Raw genomic sequence first — 27,013 nt, forward strand, 5'->3', positions numbered from 1 at the left:
GTCACTTGATATCTTTTTCAGTGGTTTTTGCACACTTGAAATTTTCACATAAGGGATGTTGGTTTTTAACACTTGGGGATTTTTTTTTTCAGTCTTCTTGGTGGATCTCAGTATATGGCTGCTCTTTATAAAATGCAGAAGAATTACCAGAGTTTCCATGGATCAGGTTATTTGTCAGATCCAAGGCTTGTAGCAAATGGATTCCAGATAAAAGTGATAGAAGGTATGATGGTTTTAAAATCCATTAGTTTCATTGGAGCTTGCTTCCTGTGATTTAATGATTTAAATTATTGTTAATGTGTATCATGTTATTCTGCATTACCTTGTCTTTTAAAGCACCTAGCATTCTGCTTTCCTTACCATTGAGATTTTATTTCTTGGCAGAGAATGTAATCTTCCCCACAGAACATCGAGTAATGGAAAGTGATGACTGAAGAGAAAACTTAAATAGTATTTCAAAGAATGCTCTGAAATGCATGTTTTCCTTAATTCTTTCTTCTTTTCTCAAAATGCTCAATGCCCATATCCTTAATTGCCATTCTAATATAATTTAGATTAAACTGACAGGAATTCCTGAGCCCAGGCACCTTCTGCAAGTATGTGCTTTAGCTGACTACTCCTGTACTGCTGAGCATTAAGGAGATCCAGTAAGGAGCTGAATCCTGGTTGATGTTATACTTTTCTATTAAAATTGTAACCCAGAGCCCAAAGGGATCAGCAAAGAGATGGTCAAAGGATCACCACACCTTTTCTCAGAGTTTGATCTGAATACATTTTGAAGGAGTATACTTTTCAATACCTCCCTGTTGATCACAGAAAAATGCATTTCATAGATTTTTTTTTTTTTTTACTTTATCAAGAGAACTCAAAGGTCTTTACATCTTTCTGAAGAATGTTTTCTAGGATGTGCTGGAAACACAGGGGTGACCCAGTGGAGGTTCTGCAGATCACGAATTCTATAGCAGAATTCCAAGAAAAGCAAGCTTCCTTGGGGGTAGCACCTAGCTGACAGCTCAGGGAAAAGATTGGCCATAAGAGCTGTTAGAAATGCTATAGCTTCATGTGTTACAGATCCCCACATATGTACAGTGATGACAGATGTACTGTAACATATGGGATCTTTTAAGGGTAGCTACAAAAAAGGGATGTAGACCAACTCCTTCACTCAGAGGCTGGCTCTTGTGAAGAACTGAGCCAAAGCTGTTTTCCTTACTGGATCATGCACAGCAAAAACAGGGAAACTTCCTTCTGACTGACTAAATCTCTGCATAAATACCAACACCTTAGTAGAAGAGGTGCTGATATTAATCTTGATAATAATCATGGAGTGAATGATTAGGGAAATAAAGCATGTACTGTAAGAGGCTGCTGCTACATGATTTACTCAGACAAGCAAATCAAAAGCTGAAGAGGTCTATGATATGTCCTCAGGCAAATATGGGAGAGAGGGATTGTAGTTTAGCACTTCTGCTCACCAACTTTTTTTTACCTCCTGATATTCTAAATTTGCTCAAAATCTAGTTAATGTAAACTAGATGTGAATAAATTGAATGTGAAAATTTGTAGATAAATAATTTTTCATCCTGGATGAAGAGTTTAATTTCTAGTTTATTTCCAAGCAACAACAGAAAGTTGTTGACCAGTCTTGTAGTACTGCAGATGTCTCATGGTTAAACCACAGCCAGCAGCTCAGCCCCCCACAGCCACTCATTCACTCCCCTCTCAGTGGGATGGGGGAGAGAACTGGAAGGGTAAAAGTGAGAAAACTTGTGGGTTGAGATATAAAGACTATTTAACAGGTAAAGCAAGAGTTGTATACAGAAATGAAACAGAAAAAGGAATTATTTCACTGCTTCCCATGGGCAGGCAGGTGTTCACCTGTCTCCAGAAAAGCTGGGCTCCATCCCGTGGAATGGTCTTTTGGGAGGACAAACATCATCACAGCATTCCACTTCCTTCTCCTTCCCCAAACTCTATGAGCTTGGTGCCACATGGTCTGGGATGTCCCTTGGGTCAGCTGCCCAGCTGTGTCCCCTCCCAGCTCCCTGTGCACCCCCAGCTTCCTCTCTGCTGGGGTGGGGTGAGGAGCAGGAGGGCCTTGATGCTGTGTAAGCCCTGCTCAGCTGTAACAAAACATCCCTGTCTTGCCAGCACTGTTTCCTGCACAAATCCAAACCAGCCCATACCAGCTACTGTGAACAAAAGTGGCTGTCTTGGCCAAAGCCTAATGTCAAACTACTTTTAAGACAGCTTGCTTAGTTTAAGAGCAGCATTGTAACACAATAATAACAAAGGACTTGACACAGTAACTGGGACATAGTCTTCCCATCCTGTGTTCCTAAGATGTAAATTTAAGAAAATGGAACCTCAAGGAAACTGTTCTGGTTTGGTTTACAGTTAGTGAAAGTGCTTTGTATGCACTGTGGAGGTTGATGAACCATAGGAATAGCCCAGTAAAGAATGGGAATCTAATTCAGTTCTTTGTCCTACTTTTCTATTTTAACTACTTGACTGAAAAGTTAATAACATGAGTCTTGTCAGTCATGTTTATAAGCTTCTGCTGATGACATTATAGCAGTTACAGCCTTTTTTATTAAAAGAGCATGCCACTGTAGATGAAGGTAGAAATACCAGCAAACAAATGGAATTTCTTTCTTCTTCCCAGCTTTTTTCCAACTGATGCGAGGATTTCTTCTTAATTAGTTTCTCCTCTTTTTCTTAAACTTGTCTCTGAAATACACTGTCTTCTACAAATACTTATTAGAGTTGATTTTTAGTCACACAGGTATTACTTTTTAAAATTCCTGATGTGTCCTTCTCTGGGAATTTCACTATGAAGTCTAAGGTTATTTAATTCATAGATTCTTGTATAATCTTTACAGAAGGGGACTTCTCTATATCAGGAGTGATTTGTCCCACTCAGACCTGAGTATTTTGTAGGATCTGAAAGAACCAGTTTGTTTCATAAAACATCTTTCACAATCCTTATTAGAAGCATTACCTTTTTTCACTGTCTGTATTCACTGTCTGTTTTTGTGGGGTTGAAATTCAGACACATCCTGAAAGAGAGGCATCCTGATGTTTTTGAACTAGAATTTCTTTCAGAAAAGTTCTGTTTCTTCAGGATACATTGTCAGTTTTTTGGGCCAGAGGTTCCTACTTTGCACGGTGGATGATGCTTGCTGTGGAGAGGTCCTAGAATGGCAATGTGCCATTAACCCATGGTAACTGGAGAGTTTCTCCTTAGCAGCATCCATAGGAGCACACCAAAATGCCATTCTCTGTGCACACAACCTTTGTAACTAATTTTTTCCTAACTTTTTGGATTCATTGGATCAGTCCTAGTATTTGCTGTTTCTCAGCTGAACTGAACTATCAGCTCTTTCTCTCTGCCAGGGTCTGATGCAGCATATTCAGAAGTCTGTGTTTTCCTCTGGGACTTCAGCCCTGATATGGTCATAATAGATATTCCTTTCTGAATGCTGATTGATTTCTCATTAATAGACACTTATTAGCACTCGTTAATATGCATGCCTTCTTTTTTCATCCTGAGTGAAGAGTTTTATTTTCTGTAGTAGAAATTTTTTTTTCTGACAGAGAGATCCTCTTACATCACAAGCAAATTGATTGATTGATTGATTGATTAAGATTTGAATTTCAATGTGCAAGTGGTGTTTCTAGTAATTTCTTTTTGAAAAATAACAAGCTGTTCTGTTGATCCATGCACATAAGTCTGTGATGCCATCATAGCTCTATGATACCTCCCAAAACAAGAGCAAAGGAAATGCAGCTGCTCCAATTTGACATTCAGATATTTTAATCATAGAGGAGGCCTTCCTTGACCCATGGTGGTTTATTAAGAGGACTGTCAGTCTAGTAGGTTGCACTGATTATTTGTTTAAATCTTTACAGATATTCTTCTACCAAAGAAAAGGACCCAGAGTATTGCTGCTCATTACCATATGTTAAGTCTACTCATAATACCCAGATGCTAACTTGGAACACTGGACCTCTTGCCTTTGGTTTGTGCACCCCACTAGGACAGTTTCCTAGAAAACTATTGATGCCTTAAGCTTTAGCTTTCATATTTTTCACGTTCTGTACTGCCTTAGTGTGTAACTCTAAACTTCATATAAAGTGGGAGCAAGTTCTCCTCACAGTTAGTCAGACATAACAATCTTTTTCCAGCCTGAGAACCAAGGACACCATTGCAGCTTCAGGCCCAAAAAGCGTAAACGATAGCAAATTGAGGAGAACAATCTGGGAGAATAAGACTTTTTAACCTGAAGCTGTAATTGAACAATTAACCCCAATATTTAAATGGACTAAAACTTATAAAAGTGTGAAAACTCGTGACTCAGGATCCATCTTGGCTAGAGCCACAACCAGGCTCTTGTACTGCCCTAGGTGTATCCTTTGAAGGTCTCTTAATAAATTCCTACTTTATTCCTTTAACTCTGTCTAGCTTCTGTTCCAGGTAGCCTCTCTAGGCATTACTAAAATGATTTAAATTTAAATATAGGACCATAGGTTTATTCCTTGTTTCCTTGTGGTGTTGGGGTGTTTTGCAAAACTGACTGCTTATTTATTTGAAAAAAAACCCTGAGGAGCTGCCTTTATTTGGAAGGTGACCAGTAATTCCTTTGTTGCATTAGGTTTGCATATCAACTGATCTTCTTTAAAAATGCTTCTTTGCAGTTCAGAATCTTAGCTTGTGCACAGAGGGACTTTTAATGAAGATTTTAATTCTTATGGTTTCTTACTTGAAAAAGAACTCACCCAGAAAGTATTAATTTTTTCTTACTTGGTTGACATACTAGGGGCAGTGTCATTCATAGGATAAAAATAATTCATTCATTAATCTTGCATTAATCTTGGGATTAATACTGAGTAACTGAATATTATCTCCTTGTGGTGCTTAGAATTCATAGAAGTAAACTCTGTTCTTTAATGGCCAATACCTTTTATCTAGTGGAGTGGTTCTGAGCTTTATTTACTTTCATAATTTACCAGGAGTCTTTCTCACAGGCCTTGCTCTGAACCCCATGACACCATGTGGCACTAGATACACTACTCCTTGTAGGTTTTTGAAAGGTCTAATTAGCTGCTTACTTCCTGGAAAGAACTCAGTTCCACATGGAGTTTTGTTCTTGTTCTGCCATTTTGGTGGGAAAGCTCCCGAAACATCTTTATTTTCACAAATGCACCTTTGGATGTTAATTTTTGCAAGAGTGGGAGTTGGAGGCCTTGCTTGCCTGTTGTTTCATTTGAGAGTAAGTCTGCCTTTTGAATGTGTTCTTGCTAGAAGACAGAAAGGTAATCTACCTTTACTCTCTTCAGAGACTCTATATGACTGCAGCCAGAGTTGTTCCAAGTATCCTAGATTTTGGAAGTGTCTCATCTGCTTCATGTTTTTGGTAGGCTAAGATCTTTGTATTGTCTCTCTGTTTCTCTTAATATTAACTGCTCATCAGTCTAAGGAGTATTCAACTAGATTTTTCTCTGGATAGCTCACAGTGAAAAACATGTTGTGAAATAGCCAAGAAAACACTTCTTGCTGTCAGTGTGTCAGTTAGGCAAAATCAATGGTTTCTTTGTGGAATGTGCCAGTTGTTGTAATTTGCAAAGCTGTGACGCTGAGCTCCAGTCTGTCTTCCACTGCCCTCCCACCCCCTCATGTTCTGGCCTTACAGAGGCTTCAAGTGATGCTACCTTTGGGAGAGCAGTCTGTTTGCTTTTACTTAATAAAGCAAATTACTTAATACTCAGTGTTCTGGGACCTGCCAGGCATTTGTTTGCTCACAGTGACCCCTACGTGCAGGGAACACTTCAAGAAGTAAGATGGATTACTTTCTGTCCAGTTCTTCTTATGATGTATTTATTATATGTGCCTTCACTGCACATCTGTCTGTTTGCCTTTGGGAAATGCCTAGAGAGAGATGGGAATTCTTGGCTGGAGAGGAACTGAGACCAAGGAACACACCTTAGCTGGTATTGTACCAATGCTGGGTCTTGGGCCATGCTCCAAGGCAGGCTTTTAGGGTAGAACTGTCTGCCCCATGCAGTCACCACAAGTATGTCCAAAGAAAGGCCTCAAAGAGCAGTAATAGGATAATAACCCATTGTTCTTGGTGATATAAACTGCCTCAGCTCTTGTAATCCACCAGAGCAAAACCATGCTGCAATTTAATTTCATTTTGATTTGACCATAGACTGGGAGATAGACAGTGTTATAGTGTCACCTAATCTAGGTGGCAGCTGGAAGGGCACAGTTTTTCCTGGCCATCAAAAAGGACTTATCCAAAGATGATTGTAAATGCTTCGTTTGGAAGGAGAAAGGTGAAATTCGTAACAATGAGAAATCCACATTTTTACTCATTTGAAAGCTAGTTTATTTGTTCATGGAAACACTTTCCTTGGAAGTTGCAAAATATTTCAGAGAAACTACTATGGCAACTGTTTGAGAAGTGCTGTTTGAATAATCAAAAATCCTATTTTGTCAAAAATTTACAAGTACATTGAGGCTTGGACATCTGCTTGAATCATCAAATGTTGCCAATATCAGAGTTCCTGCAGAGACTTGCAGATAAATAACTTGTTAATCAGCATGCAACAGGACTACTTTGCGGTTTAAAGAATGTTAGCAGAAAAGGAGAGTGGCACACAAACGGAAATACCAAAGAAATAAACCTCCCTTAGCCAGGGTTTGTATTGTTTGTTCTTATGTTAAACTCTTTCAAGCCCACTTTGACTTTCAGATGAAATAGGAAATTGGTGAAGCCAAATCTGGCTGTCAGAATTTGCAGATGGAGCAATGGCTGTTGGTGAAGCTGAAGAGTATATGAGGAAATGTTTTGCAAATTCAGAACCTCGCTGTCATAAAATTTTAAAAGGAAGTACAGGAAATACAGGTCTATAAACTGAGTGTCTAAATACCTGAAACTTTAAAAAGTTTGTGTCCTGTCTTTGGTAGCAAATAGAGGGGTAATTATTAAAAGGTTTTCAAATAGACTAAGTTCTAATTTTAGAGAGAAAGCAGCATAATCAAATGGTCTGGAATAGTTCCTCAAGTCTAATCTGTAATTAAATCAAAAATAGGACAAAAAATTAAGAGAAAATATCTGAAGGAGATTTTAAAAAGTGACTTTATCTTCTCCTCCTGTCCTTTACTGACAGGCTTGCCCATGGGGAAATATTAGCATAGTACATGATCTTTTCTCACCTTTATATCTGGAAAACTTTCATATAATTTAACATTTTGCTTTAAGCTGAATCTGAACACAGGTTTCCAGTATTATATAAAAATATGTCTCTGCTTGCTGTCTGTGATTCAGGAAAAGCAGCTTGAAAAAGAGAAGGAAGACAATGCTGGGTGAAAAACAAAATAAGGTTTCAGATGTAAAGCAGTGTTTATTACATAACTGGAAGAAGGTTATGTGATTTTTGGGGGGAGGGGTGATGAGGGGCTATTCCTTATATCAGATTCCCCTTGGTCAAAGTATCTCATGCCATGAAGCCTAAAGAGGCCCAAGAGGATTATTTACCCAGTGACACACCCATATTTAGGAAAAGTTTCAACCTGCCCAGTTATCCTGTTCATCTTATTTAATGACTGTCAGATAGTGCCTGGACATGGATAACTCAGCTTCATTCTACCAGTAATGAAAGTACATCTAGCTGACTTATGATTATATATTTTCTCTCACTTCTGAAATATTTCATGTTTTTGTTTGGATTAGGAACAGAAATTATCCCTTGTGAGAGTTTGTTAGTTTAATCCACCTTGGAGCAATCTATTTGTCTCCAGCTCTTTTGACTTTACAAAAACCATTTATGACTTGAGCTGAAGGTAATTTATCCTACCTGGAGCCATTACACGAGAGTGGATTTATTTTCATTAGTAATTCAGTTTTTCTATGTCTTTGTGAAAGTTTGTACTTGTTAGGCCTGTAGGGGAGGAAAAGCAAAGGTAGCTGTGCAGGTTGGGCTGAGATTTCTCAGATGCACACAAGATGAATGAGAGGATAGTCTGAATGAGAATATGTGAGCCTGACCACCAGAGAACTTGCTTCTATTCTAACTAGCATGGAAAAAAAGTTGCTATATCGGAACAACTTCAATCAGTTTTCTTTCCTGAAATGTGAATAAGAAGGAAAATCATACATATCTCAGTGTTTGAATAGACACTCTGTGAGAAAGGCTGTTTAATTTTTTATTCATCATTCCTACTCAGAGTGTTACCTGCTCCAACAGTGATACCATATGAATGATAAAATGAACTCACTCAGTCACAGAGCCTCTAGTTTTATGGGTTTGAGTTTTTCCTCAGATGTGCTAGGAAAAAAACCTGCTTTTTATTTCAATAGAATCCAGATTTGTTATTTGAACTCTACAGATGTTTAAACCACTTACATAGGAAATAGTACCAATGCTGTTTTAATTTTTTCAAACCAAATTGTGTTTTATTGCTAGCTTCAACTTTAATTTTATGTATGTTTAATTAAAGTCACAGAAGCTTTAATTAAAGCTGTGCTCAATACTAGGAATGCTGCAAATGTTTTAAGCATTAAACGGTGCCAGCTAGGATTTGGATTAATGTAAGCTGAGACATTTGTGATGTGAATAAACACATATCATCATAATGAAACATTGTGCAAATAAATGCTTTTCATTCCAAGGGAGGAACAAAAAAGTTTCCTAATTGTATTGGACTAAAGTACTAAATTACTTTGCATCAGTTTAATTTTCTGTGAATTGCTATAGAATAGAAATCAAAGCAGTGCATGAATTACTGTTTTGTTTTTGTATTTTCAGGTGTTTCGGCTGCAGAAAGTCATCTGGAAATAGAAGGGATGGCAAATTGTCTGCCATATTATGGAATTTCTGATTTGAAAGAAATTCTGAATGCTGTAGTTAACAGAAATGCAAAGGAAGTACATGAATGTAGGCCTCTCAAAGTGATAAATTACTTGGAGGTGAGACAGAAGCTTTCTCTTTGTATTAGCCAGCTAAACTTGTAGTAATTCCGGAAACAGCTTGAAAATCTTTCTTCAGCTTTGTGTTTTAATTAATTTCATTGTGTTCTAAACAGAAGTTTAGAACTTGAAAAAGAGAGTATCATATCCTCTCTGAGTTGTGTATTCCTTACTAAAATGCTTCCATCAGATATACCCAAAAGCAGTCACCCAGTGTGATATAACACATGCCAAAAGGTGGTTTTCACAAAGTGTTTCCTATGTAAGGCACTTTTCAAACTGGAAGGGCATTTCTCCATATTAGGATAAAAAACTGCCACAGAATGGCAGTGACTCATGTAAATATTTTCTGTGGAAATAAATAAATTGTCCATCCAATAATTGTCCAAATGTCCATGTCTCAAAAGAGAGACAATAATGGCGTGAAGTTTCAGAGACAACTAATAGATGTGGAACTAGTTAAAGCTGGAGTAACCAATAGTAGTAGTAATCACTTCCTGTCTAGCTGTTTCACTAGTGCTCTTCAATTCCAATTCTTTTCAAAAAGGTTACCAAAGTATATGTAAAGTCTCTTCTTACCTGGGCATTTATAACATGCCTCATTTATAACATGAATTGGGTTACTTGAAACTGGGACCTACACACACTTACACAGAGTATGTGTTTTATCTTTAAAGTATTATTACATAAATCTTTCCCTATCTTTTGAGGGTAGTAAGCTGCCTTTGCAAGTGATTCTGTTATGTACTACTGAACCACTCTCATGCACTCAGGAGAGAAGCTTAAAGAAGGGATAAGTTCAGTGTTCAGACAGTAATGGTTTGTAAAAAAACCCAGATAACTGTAAAAGCTGTTATTCAGAAATAAGCACTGAATTTTTTGACCATTCTGGGAGGTTAAACACTGGAAATGCCATTCACTGTCGTGTTCAGAATCACTACTTTAATCATTCATTTCATGTTTGAGCAGGCAGCCTGTCTGCAGCTTTTGCTGTCAGTGGATAGACGCAGACGAAAGCATGGGGTAATGGTTGAAGCAGCAGCCTTCCAGGGTATGAAACAGTCCACAGTGATCCTTTTCCCACTTGGAGGAGTGGGAGGAAATCTCAGACAAAGAAAATGAGATGATTTAGATGAAATCATTATGAATGCTGCTCAGGTTTTTACAGTATGAAGGAAGGTTGTGTGCCACATACATTTCTGTCCAGGTAACATGACTTAGGTACAGAAGAGAAGGTAGTGGCAGGAAGGCCCATCTTGGAGGAGGAAACAAAACTTCTTTTTGAAGTTCCTTAGTCCTTTCAGGGTGGGTACTTTAGCAGTCACTTCTGCTTTCTAGTTAATTGGATGCAGTAGAACATAGTAAATACAAATTCATCTATGAAGTTTTGCTGTAGTATTTTTCAAATTGAAGTTACTGACTGCTTGAATTAATTTATGATACTTTTAAAATTTGTGGTGTGAAATATGTCTTAGGAACTGGTAAACATGTACAGCTGATATTGGTGACAACAGGAAATAAGAAACACAAAGCATCTTGCAAAATTAGGCTAAAAGAGGGCAAACATAACCAGGGGGCTGACTGTGCATGCCTCCATTATAGAAATGTCAGGAACTGACCAGTAAGAAATGTTTAAAGTTATATTTAGATTTCTGAGATTTGAAATATTCAGCAGCAGAAAAGGATGACCTTTAAACAGTGAGTTTTTAATTCCTGCTTTCTGGTAGCCACAGGCTGATGTGTTAAAAGTGGTACTTTAAAATTACTGGGGTTTTGGTTTTGTTTTTCCTTTGCACAGGGAGAAGCAGTGCGTTTAGCTCGGCAGCTGCCCTTACATTTGTCAAAAGAAGATGTGCAAAACACAATTTACAGGATGAAGCAACAGCTTGGAAAGGAAAATAAAGGCTGTGTTCATGGTCGTCCTTTTTTTCATCACTTAACAGATATTCCAGAAGTTGACAAGCACAACTCCATGGAAATTATTCAGTAAATGGAACATTTTGTTTGGGGTCATACTTCTCTTGCTTAATTTTGATCACTACTCTGTAATTTCAGTATGTTTTGTGTAAAGCTTTTGTTTAATGACTTTTCATTGTTACATGTTCACCTCCTAAAGGCTTTATTTAAACAAAAATGCTATTTGAAAACAGAACAAAATACTGTAGAAAAACAACTCACCACTATTTTTTTAAAAAGAATTTATTAAAGAAATGTTCTCAACTGGTTTCCTCCTTCTTTTATTGCTGCAGGTTTAAGAAATACCAGTATGTCAGAATTTTTTAGATGTGAAATGGTTAGAAGTTGCTTTCAACAGAGCATGGCAAAGTTTATTATACTAAGGACATCAACTCTTAATATTCAAAGGAATGCCAGATAGCTGTAAGTATTTGAATATGGCATTGCCATATGTAGTTATTATAGTTAGTTATGCCATATGCACTTATTATGGTGTTGTATTTCTATTTGGAAATTCTTAGCTCATGTAAATGAGTATTGACAGTCCTAGTATCCAGTCTCCAAAAATTCTACACTTACAGAAGTATGGTTCTCCAAAGTACAGTACAAAAGTTTAAAAACTTCAGATCAACAAAAACTGGCCAGTTCCATGAAAGCAGAATGGATGTGAGTCACAGGAGCACAGGTTAGCTCTGAAATCAGGTGCCCATGGATGTTTATTGGTGCAGTGCTATACACAAACTGTTTGGGGGTGGGAAACATAAACTGTCCTCCCTCAGGGAGAATGTGGCATAACTAGGGCATAGTCTGCTATATAGAGAGCTACTGATTTTGGTAAACTGGTTCATTCTCTTCTACCAGAACACAGTGTTTACTCCTCTATTTCAAGTAGTGGCCTACTTCTGTAAACCTGCCCCCTAGGCCTTCTGTGCACAGCAGATGCCTTGTCTCTGGAAGAGTATGTTTTAAAAGTTTCAAGTTCATCTGAAAATTCCTGTTTATCTCCTGCTGTTGATTGCAAACCTTGGCACTATGAAAATGTGGTGGTAGGACCTAGCTGTGTAATGTTTCTGTGGCCGCTGGGTAAATGGTTGAAGGTTGCTGAAAGGCCCAAGTGCAAGTTGGTTTGTGGACAGGAGTGTTGGACCAGACAAGCAAATGTAGGGTTTGAATGTTTTAATCACTGATGCTGAACTGGTGAACTAATTTAAGAACTCACATCACAGCCATACATCACAACATGTAAATTGTAACCTGAAAGGCAAGGATTATCAATTCTAACCTGAAAGGCAATGATTATCTTTTTCACAGAGCCTGTTGCAACAGAGCAAGGGGTAATTGTTTTAAACCAAAGGAGGATCAATCTAGATTACATATAAGAAAGAAATTTTTTACAATGAGGGTGGTAAGGCACTAGAGCAGGTTGCCCAGACACACAGTGGATGTCCCATCTGTGGAAATACTCAAGGTCAGGTGGGATGGGGCTCTAAGCAACTCGATCTAGTGAAGATGTCCCTGCAGGGGACCTTTATGATTATTTCTTTATGCCACTAAAGCAAGTTTGTCCTTTTCAAAAAGAGCAAGGATGATCAGAGGGCATAAGCAGGATATCTTTCCAAGCTTAAAGGTAGCAAGGTACAAAATGAGAATGTCACTTGCAGACTGGACACTTGGCTCTAAATGTCACTCAGTGCAGAAGATGTGAATTTTTAGAATCGAAGTGAGAAGGTGGATGGAGATAGAGAAAGGAGACATGACCCTTGGCTCTGATGGGGAAACAGGATCCCAGCCTTGCATGGGATATAGAAGGTTATAGTTTGTTTATTTTTATTCTTGTTGGAATACAAATTATGAGAGTTTAGGGAGGTGCCATTACAGTTAGAAAAGCCAGAAGCAAGCTGAAGAATGGAAGTTTATCTCCTGACTAAGGTTGTTGGAAATTAAATTAATGTGGTGCACCACTTTCAGTTTGGAGTATAACATAAAGTATTTAATAAGATTAATAATTGCTGCTTCTTTTCCAAAAGGTAAGATAGCTATATCCTATATACTGAAGCCAGTGCTAGTATCTTTTGTAACACTTGAGTCTACATCAAGAGGACAAATGTTAATTGGTGTTCAGGCCCCAGACTGAGGACAAAACATGATTGGCTAATGGTATTCACAGGTGCCAGGGTGGGTTTAGTTGCTATGGAAGCAAATTAGCATCAGGATTTTAAGTGCAGGTGCACCAGGTTAGGTATTTATGAGTTGGGGCTTCCTTCCTTTCCTTGCTGTGTTTGCTGGACTTGCGCCTCTGAGAGCCGCTCTGGAGTTCTTCCTTAGGTATGTGTCCATACAGTTTGTTTTCTGTCTCTGGGGGATGTTGTGTGGCTGGGTGCCAGCAGTGACTGCTGGAGCACGGCTTTGGAGCTGTAAGTCTGGGTGTTCCCTGACCACTCATGATTGGGACTGCAAGCTGAAACTGGGAGTTGTTCTGCTGGTGTGGGAGATGGCTTTAGATAGGACAGGGTGGAGGTCTCCCCTTGCTTTATCCAGTGTGAACAAAAAGAAATGTTACTTTCTGTTCTTAAAGATGTTCTTACTGATGCCTCTAGTGATGCATCCATTTTACATTCTTTGTTTAAGCAACAGAAATACCCCAGTTCTAGGTTTCTAAGGTGGAAGCAGTTAAATGGTGTGCCTGAGGTAGGAGTTCTGGAGAAGGATTCTGCCATTCTATCAGCATGAGGGTCTGTACAGTGAACCCCACGAGGCTCTCGGGAAAGCACACAAAGGCTGCCTTTGCCTGCAGTCAGTCCGTCCCCAGCTCCGCGGGCACTTTGTTTAAAAGGAAGAGGAAAACTTGAATGTGCATGTTGGGTGGAGTTGCATATTGCTGTCCTTGACCTTTCCCAGGGAGGGAGAGCTGCGGAGCAGGCCGTGGTGGGTGCGTGTCCCAGCGGCCAGCGAGTGGCAGCCACCTCCTTGTCCCCCACGCTGCTGCTTCCCCACGAGTGGCCGGGCTGGGGCATTCCAGGGACTTGTCGTATTTGCGCTGCCCTCTGCTGGCATTTCGGTTTTGTACAATTTGGTCTTAAATTAAGGTCTGGGGCTGACCATGGATGAGCATCATTCCTTCCTTCCTTCCTTGGCGTCCCCAGCAGGTGAAAGCGTTATTGCTTACCTTGCTCCTCGTGGTGTGCGTGCTTGCTTTCCTAAAATACACCTGGGGCAGGTAGCAGTGTTCCCTAGGGGAGGGTCAGGAGCTTTCCAGACTCGTAGGAAAACTTCCAAAGCCTTTTGGTCGCGCATAGCTTTACATTTTACAGAGGATCATTGGTTGAAGCGGGTTTGGTTCTGGTAGTGTGTTTGCAGCTCAGGTGTCCCCTTCCCCCAAATTTTGAGAAGTTGCACATTCCTTTAGTAGGAAACAGCTGAATATGAATTTGATTTTATAATTAGAGGAAAATCTCATTGGAAAAAACCAATTATTTTTCCTTGCATGTAAATACGGATATGAACATGAAATTGAGGTAGTACCTTTTACAGTGTCTTTTCTGGTTGTAGTAGGAATCTTACTAATGAAATTTCTGTTCCAGTTAACCAGTGTGTTTGTGAAGGAGTTTGCACTATTTCTTGTTTGTTTTTTTTCCCTTTATCATGAATAGTATAGTTCAGAGAACTATAACAAAACCAGAGGAACATTGAAGTTATTTCAGGAGCACCTAGCAGTCATTGGCAACAGTAAAATCTAGATGATGGAGTCTGGGATTTGTTAGAATGGATTCTGCTCTATTTTCGTATTCTGGTATGGAGTATTTAAAATATCTGTCAATAGGAACAATATTCCCAAGCATTTTATTTAGTTATAGAAGCAAACATTCTCTAGTCTCAAGGAATTAATTCCTTTTTTTTCCTCCTGCAAACTTACTGGTCTTCATGAAAGCTAACGTCAGCAAACAAGCTTTTAGGTTTTTGAAAGGGTTGTAATATTTGATCTTCAGAGTTTGCTTTATCTTCCATAAAGCATGTCGGGTTTTGGGTTTGTATTGAGGTTTGGTTTCTTTTGCTAAATAAATTTATAATTCTGAATTTATTTGCAATAGAATATAGGAAGGTTCTTGAGAATTTTTTTTCATTTGTACCCAGCATTTAACAGGATGGGTTAGCAATTATAAGAAACTTCAGGTACATCCAATAAATTTTGCAAATGGAAGGCTACCAGAACTTTTATTTTTTTCATCTCTCCCCTTCTCTTTGTAAGTATGGAGTATCATATCTGAAATTATGGAGAGTATAAATGTGGAAATGTTAAATCTTTTGTTAATGGCTTCGAATTAAACACACATTGTTGCAGATGATTTGGAGGACTTATTTAAAGTAAATATACAATTTCAAGCTCAATTATCATTCATAGTTTAACCGAGCATAGTGAGATATTCAGTCTGTGAATTTGATACAGTGTTACTTCATAATTACGATGCTTTTTTACAGTAAATTTGATATAGAACAGTTGCTAAAGGAAAGCTGCTGAACAGTGTGACCAACCATTTTATGGGACACATCTGGTGCATTAGTTCAGGATGTGCAGTGCAGGAGAACAGAGCCTTTTGCCCAAAAGGAGAAGGAAGCTAACTCCACATGTATACGTTTTGGGACATGCAGAGAGGTTAAACAATTATGAGTTAATTGTGTAAGCTAATAGGAGGGGTGTTTGTAATGTCATTTCAGAATAGCTAAGGAGGAAACAGAGGAGAATTATTGTTTTAAAATCTCAAATGAATGGTTTACACCTGTTAATGTTACATTTAGAACAGCTGTTTCTTTTATTATCAGTAAACAGATGCAGAAAGTAATGGAATGTTTTAAAGCAATATGTTAATCCTATCTTCCACTACTGAATATTCTCATAATGTCCTGATTAAATATTAACTGTACTGCTGCTGTCATCTGCAGTTAAAGAATATTTACTTACTTTTAAAATCACTTTTTATCTGAAGTTGTAGATGTTTATCCAAAGTTATTATAGTCTTTCATCAACCCAGCCTAATTGTTTTTTCACATCAGTAATTTTATTGGTGATTTCGTTGGACTGAGCTCCTCAGTCAAAGTAACCCTGATTTTGGTTTTGCTCAGAGGTTACTTCTGTATTTGAAATTTCACCTGAAATGAAACAAGCTATATTTATAAGGGGTGGGATGGGGGAATTGCTCTTCAGGGCCCAGCCTAGCACATTAATTTTGTATGAACTCCATGTGAAGTTGCTTATAGGTGAAGCTTTCCCAGCGTATACTCAGGTTAAGCACTGCAGCTGGAATAGTACCACTTAGGTGGTACAGGAGAGGGTGGGGGCTTTTTTGGGGTTGTGTGAAAATAGTTTTAGTTCATTTATTTTCAAATGTGTTGTGCTGCCTCAGGTATAAAGAGAAGCTATGAATCTGACAGACTCTTGGAAAGGAATACCTAAACTGCAGACACAATATAATGTATTTGGAAAACAAAACCAAAACAAATATTCCAAAATAATTACAAATTAATGCCTAAACCTGAAGTTTCCTAAAAACCTGTAGTGTCCACTAGATGCTCAGAGGTGACAGTAGGACTTCTTCAACTGGAGGATTCATGTCTTAATCGTGGAATGGCAGGGTGTGAGAGTGTTCTGAAGTGTGCAGCATTGCGGTGACCCAGCGTGCGTGGGGAGCGTTACCGAGTGACCCTCGAAGAACGGAAGCGCAGCAGATTCATGCTCTGTGGCTTGTTTGGCAGATTAGTTTTCAGGAAATGCACACAGCAACGAATATGGCAGCTGCATTATTAAAAATACTGTATTCAAGCCCAGGTCAAATTGTTCATTCATGCGTGGAGTAACTCAGCATTAATTGAATCATTGCATTTTTTACATATTTTAGATCACTGATATTTTTTGCTTCAGCACTTGAAATGCCTGATAAATTACTATATTCACAAGGGGCAAGCATTTTGACAGAGGAATGCTTTATAAAGCATTTATGTGTTTGCTCATCAGGTCATTGCAGTAGTGAAAATGCATTGGTAGAAATAAGATTCTGTGTTAATTCTAATGTCAGGCACTCTATTCTTGGAGGATTTCGAGATGTTTAGGTAAAAATATCTAAAATTATACAAAATTAAAAGGGAATGTCTTCCTTAGTTCTTATTAGCTTGGTACTGCTTATATTAGATAAATTAGAGATGTTCCTGATGAAAGGTAAGAGAGTTTACTTTCTCAATTAAAAAAACAAAAGGCAAGAGTAGGGGAAAACCCTCTCATGTCCATTAAGTAAATTTAAGACTCCTGTAATCTCACTTTAATAGAATGGAAAGGGAAAATATTTGTGAAATAATTTGAGTTTTTCATATAAATTAGTTTTGAAGGGCTAATAATTCCAGTTTGTGAGGAGCAAGTCTCTAGGTATGATTCTTGTTAGACTTTGCCAAAACAGACTAGTAGGAAATAGATTATTTCAAAGGAATGTTTTGTTGGAGGTCTCTTCTTCCCTTAAGCAGACGGAGTAGAAATATTATTTATTCAGTTAACATTCCTGATGCTCCTGATACCTTAGGTGTGTATAATTTAGAACAGGAACCATTTAAAACCATTCCACTAAAACAAGTGGAACTGTAGGAAACTGTTCCCTCATCAGAGGAATTCACTCAGTTACTTCTCCCACAAGAGAGTTACAGAACCTTTCCCTGAGGCTTCACACTGAGCTTCAAAATGCCCTTTTCCAAAAGTGGTTGTCCCAGCTCCCATTGCCATTTAGGAGAGCCATATCTTCTATGCTTTATTTACAATGACCTTTGAGCAACTGAAAATGCTGCCAGCTCCTTGAGAAAGTGTGACTTTGAAATTTCAATTTTGATCTATGTTTGCAAATGAGCAACTGTGATTATGCATCAACTACAACAGCAATAAAATGGATACTGACCTTTTACAATAATAGTGCTTTATGCTGTTAGTGATCTTCACTGTAGAATCTGAAAATGCTTAATAGTTGCACCAGCCACTTGTAGCTTATGGAAACTGAAGAAAGAGCTCAGTCAGCCATGAGAGGGATGCAGAGTTTACAAGGGTGAAAACTCCAAAGGCTGCAATTCAGATTTACACTTGTATTTTTACTAGGATGAGCATGAACCTAATGTTTAATGGATGTGTGCAGTTCATTCTTGCCTGATTGCAAACTTCTTGTGGAGTTCTCAATATAATTTCTTACTCTGTATTAATCCAAGTCATCACATTATGCATTTTTCATTATTGTTGTGTCCTGCTTCTTGTGAGTTTATTTAGGTGTTCTGTAACAACAAAGGTTGTGTTAAATTCCTTAATCATATCAAGTCATGAAGGTTTCAAGCACCAGGAGATTTATTTTTTTTTTAAGCCTGTGTTTATGCAGAACTAATAAAAATCAAGTCCATTTAAAGAAAGGTTTGAATGACAAAATACAGTGCAATAACTCTCTTGCCAGTTTTTTTCTGGTTACCAGTCTAAGTCTTTTTAACTCTAGCTCAGAAATCTGGAGCGAGTATTTTGGCATTGCAGTTTGTTGTAAGGAAGATTTAATAGCTTGTTATGTCCTATTTCTATAAACAGAAGTCATTTAGAGTTCAGCAGATATATTTAGAATCAGCATTTGTGCTGGTAGTTACAAGCTGAATAAAATAATCTTTGAAAAGCTCAATATGCAGAAGGGACTATTTAGGTTCAAAATTTACCTCACAACAAATTCTCTTTTAGGAGACTTAGGGATTTTCACAAATAGGAACCTACAAAATTGAGTGTCAAACTTATTACTTTATTTTAAATCTTTTTAACAATGAGGTTTTGTTGTGTGCAAATGTTAATAGTTTTAAGAGATCTGTGTGGCTACTGCTGTTCAAGAGGTCAGGTCCTGTACTCTTTACTCTGGCAAAATTCCCTAACCTTCAGAGAGGGACATATCCCTGTCTCAGGGAGTGCAGAGTAAGGCCCAATAAAAAGGACAGCCAGAAGCTTTGGAGAGGTCTCCTCTACTCTCAGCTGGTTTGGGACAGAGTATGAATACAAGTTTACTCTGAGTGATTTGTAATCTAACCTCTGATTTGTTGAAGTCAAGGTATGCGTGATAACTGAGAAACATATGCAAAGTCAGTTTAAGAGATGAGTTTTATAGCAAATAGTAAATTAAAACCATAGTGACCTTTTAGTCTTGCTGATCATGTGCAGAAGGATGTTCATGTGGTGCCCTGTACTAATCCCAGTAATAGGGCTCTTGCTTAGGGAACAGCAGGCACAAGCAGTACTTTTGTGTATTTGTTCTTCTACTGCATTTTTTAATTGAAAAAATTTTGCAATTAAAAGGTTAGACCTTGATGCAATTTTTGCATATTCTGTTCTGGAAAAGATTGCACTTCTTTTCCTATGAAAGAGGTTTTAACTTAGTGGTGCAAATAATCATCAATGCCCCAGTTCAAATTTCAGTTGTTATTGCTGTCCTGATTGCTGGTTCTGGCCATGTTTGATGTAAAGTCTAATGATTTTTATTATATCAGTTCTTATATAAATTTTGCTAGACACTCCAGGAGCTTGAAGGCTACTAATTAAAAGCATCTTAGATATTTAACTTAAATATCTTTTCCTCCTGTATTTTAACACAGTAATAACTGCTGTAGATTATTTAATATTGAGTATCCATGCTTTCAGCATCACAAAAAATTGCACCCAATCATGTGATCACCCCATCCTTAAACAAGTGTCTTGTAAGGATGGTTTTGCAAACAACAAAAACCTTCATTTTCTCTTCTCATATCTAAGCAGGTAATTTTTCAGTTTTTATCATATTTGAATTCTGATTGTTTCAGTAAGCCTCAGAGAAGGATTCATGTAGGTGTATTTTTTAAATGTCAGTGCTGAAGAGATAGAAAAAAGTACTTCTTTTTTTTTTCTTATGTTTTCATTCTTTACAATGTTGCTAGATGTTCACCCAAGTGTCAGAAGTGTGAAGCTGTGTACACAAATGGTCCTTATGATGCCCCTTGGTCCCCTCATCAAATTGGAGTATTGGGAAGAGGATTGGCAGTGTGGCTGGCTCTTGGCAAATCTGGTGATTAGCTGAACACACTGATAGAGTTTCCCCATTTTAGCTACATGGGGACTCTATTTTAGGAGGAAATGATATGCTGGCACCAAATTATTTATATGATGTGCAACACAAAAGTTTTCCTGTTTTGCGGGGGTTTCTATGACATGTCCTGTGGGCTAACTGAGGAAAACATGACTGGGAAAGTGCTCCATATACAGATACAAGTGCTCCTATTGATACATTATTTTTCCAAGTTTTTGCTGAGTAAAGCTCTTTCCATACATAAGCATTTTGGCCATCTGCAACTGCTTGTCAGTGAGGCTGGTTTGAGAACACTAGCTGTAATTGTAACCTCAGGAATGTGTGACCAGCTCGCAGCCAGCTGTGCATGCCCTGACTTTTCCCAGGTGTTAAGATACATGGCCACTTTTGTTCCCCTTAACCAATGGGGCAAAATACAGTCCTTGTTTTTCTGCACCTTGTATTAAGCCTAAGAACTGCTAGGTTTTGTTAGTTTTTCAATAGGTCATGGCAAACAACTACGTGAAGTTGTCCGTGTTGTTTAATTATTGGGCATGTGTGACACAGTGTGCTGCATCTGTAGGATAGCATGTATTTTGAGAAATACAAAAAGGGTACTCAGTTCACCATGGCCTTGCTATAAATTAGCAGTGCTGACCCTGCAAATCACATAAGTGCTCCTTTTTTATTGTTGTTGCATGGAAAATATTTTACTTATGTTTTGATGGCCTAGATATTTCTGCAGTTTAAACCTCTTGAGCCAGAGTGTGTTTTGATGCATTTTTCAATTGGTCTTATTTTAATGATTCATTTCATATTCAGAGGAACACTTAGTAGCTGTTTGCTGCACAGGAACCTAATTGGAACAACTCCTAAATCCAACCTGGAGTTGTCTACATAGAGTGTTCTATATTTTGTAATTACCTGTGTAGCATTTTCTTTGCTTGTGTAGCAATTACTATGTTCAAAGTGAGGCACAAATAGCTTGAAAGAATGTGTATGCTACAGGTCTTCTCCTTAGAGGTACTGGGAGAGACAGCATTTGTAGTAATCATGAGGACAAAAATTGCTCCGTGGCCTATGATGCTTTAGTTAAGTAAAAAGTGAAAACATGAGCTTAATTTATGTACATGATAATTTGCACAGTGGGATCGTTATAAAGGGATAAATCCATGTCTCAACTCACTGCTTTTTGCTCTTATTTGCCAACAAGCTGACATGATCTCTACGTTGTAGATTTTGAAAAGGAGTTAGTTTTTAACTTAGACCAATTCTTTACGTGGTCAAAGTTGCACATGCCATCTGTAAAAGTAACCTACCTATTTGTATCAGTTTCTATGTCCATGGAATGAACTCAGGCCTCAGAGCAGATCTGAACTCTGTAACACATTCTGAGTTCTTGAGTTACAAATTTCTGCCTTTTATGGATATCCAAAGCTTGCTCTTTTGAGTTTGGTCATCTTTGAACATACGAAGAGGTGACAGATTCTCAACCAGCACTGGAGTTTTTCTAAATGCTCAGAAGTCGGGGATGAGCACATGAGAAGAGTTTCATGTGCCTGAATGCTTTTTGAAATCTAGTTCTTAGGGACTCAAAAAAGATCATGTAATCTCAAGACTCAATGAAAAATATTAGGTTCCTAAACAACCCTTGAGAAATAGACCAGAGCTGTTTGGGGGGAAGAGGAGCACACCAATCCAGTGCTGAGACCTGTTTGAGTATAAACACCTGTAGCAAGACAAGCTCTCCCTTATAACTGCAGGGATATGAAGCAGCCTTGCATGATGGGCTTACATAAAAGACTGAAGGATGTGCTTTTTCAAAGGTTTTTCTGTACTTAAAAGTCATGGTTTGTGAATCCTCTCAAAAAAGCAGGGGCTGTCCACTCTTCCCCAGAGCCCACAGAGCTGATGAGTCTGGGATAAGACTGCATGATACAAATCACTCATGATTTGTGCCTCTGACTGACGTTCCTCCAGCCAGGACTCCCAGATATGTACCAGCACTGTGAGATTCCTGTAACCACTGGTCTTTGGTATTTCCTGTGAAACTTAAACCTAATGTTGGAAATCTGCATCAGCAGTGAACTGTTCTGCCCTTTGTTTTCTGTTGGTCAAGGTGGCTTTGCTAATTAGCATAAATCACAAAGCTCCTGCAGCAATTGTGTTGTCCATGTGATATACAGCATCTCTGCTGTGTCCAAGGAATATTTACAAGCCAAAGGGTTGTGCTTTGCTTGATTTGGAGAAGCCTCTTGTTTCTTCTTTCAGTTTCTCATTATGAGATAAAACAAATAAGAGGCTTTAAGAGAAAATAATGTAGAATACCATTATACTTTATTAGGCGTGTCTGAAGTGAACAAAATAAATCAGCTTAAAGGCAAAGGAAATACAACTCTGGGGACATTCAGAAGTTTAAAAATAATGAAGTAAAAAAATCTGTGCGACCTTACACTAGACTACAATAAAAAAGTTAAATTACTCTGAATTGTGTGTAACCTAGTTGAAAAAGAAGACACTTCTGTGGGGTATGGATGTGTAATATAAACTGTTTCAAAGAGTATTTGGCAGTCTCTTAGAATTGGCTCCAAAAGCTTTTGGTTCAATGGGAGTGAAAAGCCACAGTCCATTACAGCCTCACCTGATATTTTATTTTAGAGCAAAGATGCCTGGAAGCAAGTCTACTTTGTTTTTAAAATTGCTTTAAGGTGACAGTGGCAGAAAAGTAAGATGAATTGCATGCTTGTATTTCTTTTACCTACTCATCTTTCTTATTTTCATTGTCGCCTTTACTTTTTTTTCTCTTAAAAATGAAAATGTACATGCATCAGATTTATTAGAATAATTGGTGGCAACTGTTCATTTCAGAAAGTAACTGATCCGTACATGTGCTTGAGTTTCATGCTCTTTCTCAGAAGCTGATTTGGAGAGGGAATTGGTGTTTCTGGTGTTGTATTCCTAACCTGTATATAATGTTTATTTTTTCTTATACTATCTGAGATGATTTTGAGTGCTTTGTGTATGAGGAGTTAGGATGTTTTGGAGTAGGAAACATTTTTGTTCCTCTATAGCTTTAAAAAGATCAATTAAGAACAGCTCTGATTCTGTGCACTTTTCATTCCTGTTGCCTTCTGCTGCATTTTCATGAAAAGTTGCAGCCTAAGTAGCATTTAATCTGCTTAGTAGTTGGGTAGAAGCAGAGAACAGCTAGAAGTTGATTTTCCCCGTTTCCTGCAGCGCACAAACCCAGTTGAGCAGAGCAGTTAGCCTTGCTCCTGAGGGCTAATATAAATTAAAGGTCCTGAGCACTAGGGGTTGTTAAAATTCTCAGAGGGCTCTTTATAAGATGTTAACCCCCGTGGTCTGGCCAGGCTCCAAATGGGGTAATTACATTCTTCCTACCTAAATTCCCCCTGCAATTGCAATTCGATGTGCTGGTATTCCTCACTTCCTCTCCTCTGCCGTGCCCCGTGGAACAGTTGTTGCATTTCATCCCAGAGGTACTTGCTTTCAGTGACTGATGGAGTGATCTGTGTGTAGAGTCTATAAAGCATTTTAAGAGCCTTTTGGATGAAATATAATTTATTATGCCTAATTTTTTTTAATTATCTCCTGTTTAAAATGAACTGGGTTAATCTGAGCCCTGAATGAGTGTGAACTGTGTGCAACAGATGAGAAATGAGAAAGCATCAACAACTGTTCTCGTTCCTCGTTGAACTTCTTCCCAGAGGTTTTTTTAGATAAAAAAGGTAAAAGATCAAACTAATAGTATAGGAAGCTTTTCTAAAGGGTTCATTACAAAATTGGAAGAATATGAGCTATATAAAAAGGCTAATGTGACTTTTGCTTCAATTGAAGCACAAATTAAAGTATATATATATGTAGATGTAGATAAAACATTCCTCCTCCTTAGGAATTCTGTTGTAACCTTAAGAGCAGCAACTAAAAACTAATATTCTAATATTCTTTTTCTACCCCTTTTTATACTAGAAAAGCTTTTTATTATAAAGACACTATAATTTTCATTAAGGTATTGCATCCTAATTGTAAGTAGACTCGTGTAAATTTAAGTGTTGCATATACGCAGAAAAAATATGTAGCTAGCACTCAGTGTTTAACAAGATAGTGGGGAATATCTATATGTGCCAAATAGAAAGAGATTTCAGCTACAGGATTCTCTAAATATGGAATTTGCATGTCAGATATGTGCAATGCAATTAGGGTAAAGTGTGCTTGGGGGACTTCTTTCTGTTTAGTTTAACACTGGTTTCTCTCCACTCTTGGGGTGTCTCATACTAAGCTTAACTGTACTACATAGGAAGCCTTTGTACAGATGCTAGCCTGAGTGTGCTAAACTCTTCTTTCAAGAGGTCACTTAGTCTGGTCTAACAGCCTGAAAGGTTGTTTATAGCAGATATTTATTTGTCTCCTAGAACACTGGAAGATAGGAATGAAAGAGCAATGTTGATCTGTGCTGTAATGTTCTCACTAATTAAGAGACATGCCTGAAGGTGAGCTGCTCACCATGCTAGAGGGCAAGGTGAAGACTTTGCAGGGGACTTTTCTGGTAGCACAAGAAATGTACTTCCAGTCCCAGATGGGAAAAATCAATGTATGAGCACACACGCACGAATGTGATGCACTTTCTGAGGTCCTGAGGGGGATTCTTTTTGTTGCCTTCTGACTCAGGATGCTTGGAGATCTGCACTGACCCTCCACCAGCCATTTTCTGGTGCTGCTGAGGAAGCTTTAAAAATGTAAGAGCAGCCAATAAAGAAACTGAAAAAACTCTTCTTTACATTAAAAAAAAAAATTAAAAATACATGTCTAATACAATACAGATAGTTTGAAAGCTTGAAGTTTAAGATATCCGTGCCAGGTCTTCCATTGTGTTTTAGTGAAAAACTGCACTATCACAAACACATCTTTCTCTCTGATCTGTGAAAAATGCTAAAATAAATTTAAGTATTTGAAAATAGGTTTAGCTCAATGTGCTCTACTGCTTGTTGCTTAGAAAGAAGCCTGCACTAACTACACAGCCAGATGTTCCTATGAGCTATACCTACATAATCCCCCTCAATGTGGCTTTAATGGGTTTTAACTTAAAATAAAAAATTAGTTCTCTTGCCTTTACTCTCTTCAGACATATTCTTATTTAAAAACAGATTGCCATTTAGAATGCAAATAAGCATTTGTGTAGTTTTATTACTGTAACCAATGTGCTTTTCTAATTGCAATGTGTGATAGTAAATATTTGCATGAAATACAGCTGTGATCTGATTTCTCATATGTTGCTTTGTAGTTGCTATTACCAACACACTTAAAAATACATTTAGTTTTATTTATTTATACATTAATAAATATATCACAGAAGGAAATTTGTTCTTTTTAGTTAGTTTGTGTAATTAAGTATAAATAGCTTTTTTCACACTGATTGTCTCCTGACAGGCACAAGAGCTCTGTACTCACTCTTCACATCTACACTCACATGTCTTCACATCTTCTAAGCATTCTGAAGTGTTTATTTTATTTGTAAGAGCTTTGGCAAATCAGCTTTTGGCAAATCCTTTTATGTTTTATACTAGAGTCTGTTGCCAAGTTGAGACACACATTGCTGGAAACTTTCATGCAGAAAAAGAAATCTGTGTATTTTAATACCTGAGGAACATTTAATTTATTGAATCATGTTTTTAGGTAATCTGTTAGAATAAGGTGGCAAAGGCTTTCTTTAGATGGAAGGTGACTTACAGCAGGACATTGCAGAGGTGCATAAACCATAATTTTGTGCATCTGTGATCTTTCTAGCTCTTATGTTTTGTATTTTTGTATTTGTTTCCTTGCATGACATGTGCAACTGCTTTCCACTAATTTAACTATCAAATTTAATTTTTCATAATATCAAAAACCAATTTAATACATCAGTCTGTATTTGGAATTCTTTTTAATCCTGATATTCGTTCAGTAAATACTCTGCTGTTTGTGCATTGCCCCTCAAAGCTATCACACTTTGTTTTTCTTCAGTAAATTCTCTAGTTTGCTTTCTGTTGGCTGTTACTCCTTCTTGCATCCTCTCCCTCTATAGAGGAGGAATGTGCTCTTTTTTTCTCCTACTCATCTATAACTTTTGCTCTTTCCTTTTGTTACCCACAACTGTCTGCATGTTCTTTTTAAACTCTCAATCTACAGCTTCATTCCCCATAGCATTCTCTGGCCTAATTAACTGTAATTAGAAATTCCTTTTTGTTGCACTCTAAATTCAATTTTATAGCACTCAGTAAAAGCTTTCATATCTAAGGTTGAAAGAAATAGGGTTGTTCCTATTTCACCCAGTCTCCTACCTATTTCTTATCTTTTTCTTTTTTTTTTTTCCTTCATTGATTACTATTTTCTTCTTTCTCAACCTGTATCATTAGTACTCCAGACTCAAATTTCCTTCTGTGGCTGATAATTAACTATTCCAAAATATGTTAAAATAAGTGAATTTGCATTAAGGGGATGGGCATTTGTTTTGTTTTATTTTTTGTTTTGTTGGGTTTTTGTAAATAGTTTTCAGTACCAATGTCCTAGTCATTGCAGGAAACATACTTGAGAAGTTTCAGAAAAAGCATTAAAGTGAATTTTCTCAGAGCCCCAACCTCCTCATACTTGGGAGATTAGGTAGTCTACCCAGAATAATAGATTATTATTGCAGTTCATTAGAGTGAAACTGTAGCAGTATCTGTAGCTTCTCCAAAAATTCATCATCATTATGGGATGTTGTCTTTAATGACTGCTCTAAATTCCATTTCTTAACAAGTATTTCGTTAACATGGTTGTGGAGACAGGTGGATTTTTACACAAAAATTTTGTTGTGCTCTTGGGGAAACCAGCCATGCCAGTAATACTCACTTTAACTGAAATTGAGATGAATAATCTGAGGGTGACTTACTTAAGGTTTGAAACAGTTAACACTCTCTTAGGAGGAGATGAGGAGTAGATAAATGGTGAACAACTGGGGAGCTG

The 27,013-nt window shown here is 37.7% G+C and overlaps 1 protein-coding gene and 1 long non-coding RNA gene across 2 annotated transcripts in view; both read left to right on the plus strand.

Annotated features, from left to right (window-relative positions):
- Positions 1 to 11,195, plus strand: part of PMS1 (PMS1 homolog 1, mismatch repair system component) — a 44,198-nt gene extending 33,003 nt beyond the window's left edge. Inside the window, exons 11-13 of the mRNA XM_059475703.1 lie at positions 93 to 223; positions 8,815 to 8,975; positions 10,774 to 11,195. Coding sequence (XP_059331686.1) covers positions 93 to 223; positions 8,815 to 8,975; positions 10,774 to 10,965 — 484 coding nt within the window. The 3' untranslated portion in view covers positions 10,966 to 11,195. The remainder of the gene's footprint in view (positions 1 to 92; positions 224 to 8,814; positions 8,976 to 10,773) is intronic.
- A 2,017-nt stretch (positions 11,196 to 13,212) lies between these two features.
- LOC132075441 (uncharacterized) overlaps positions 13,213 to 27,013 on the plus strand; it is a 33,675-nt gene continuing 19,874 nt past the window's right edge. Inside the window, exon 1 of the long non-coding RNA XR_009418776.1 lies at positions 13,213 to 13,256. This is a non-coding gene — a long non-coding RNA (uncharacterized LOC132075441). The remainder of the gene's footprint in view (positions 13,257 to 27,013) is intronic.

The sequence above is a fragment of the Ammospiza nelsoni genome, chromosome 7, assembly GCF_027579445.1.
Source record: "Ammospiza nelsoni isolate bAmmNel1 chromosome 7, bAmmNel1.pri, whole genome shotgun sequence".
NCBI lineage: Eukaryota > Metazoa > Chordata > Aves > Passeriformes > Passerellidae > Ammospiza > Ammospiza nelsoni.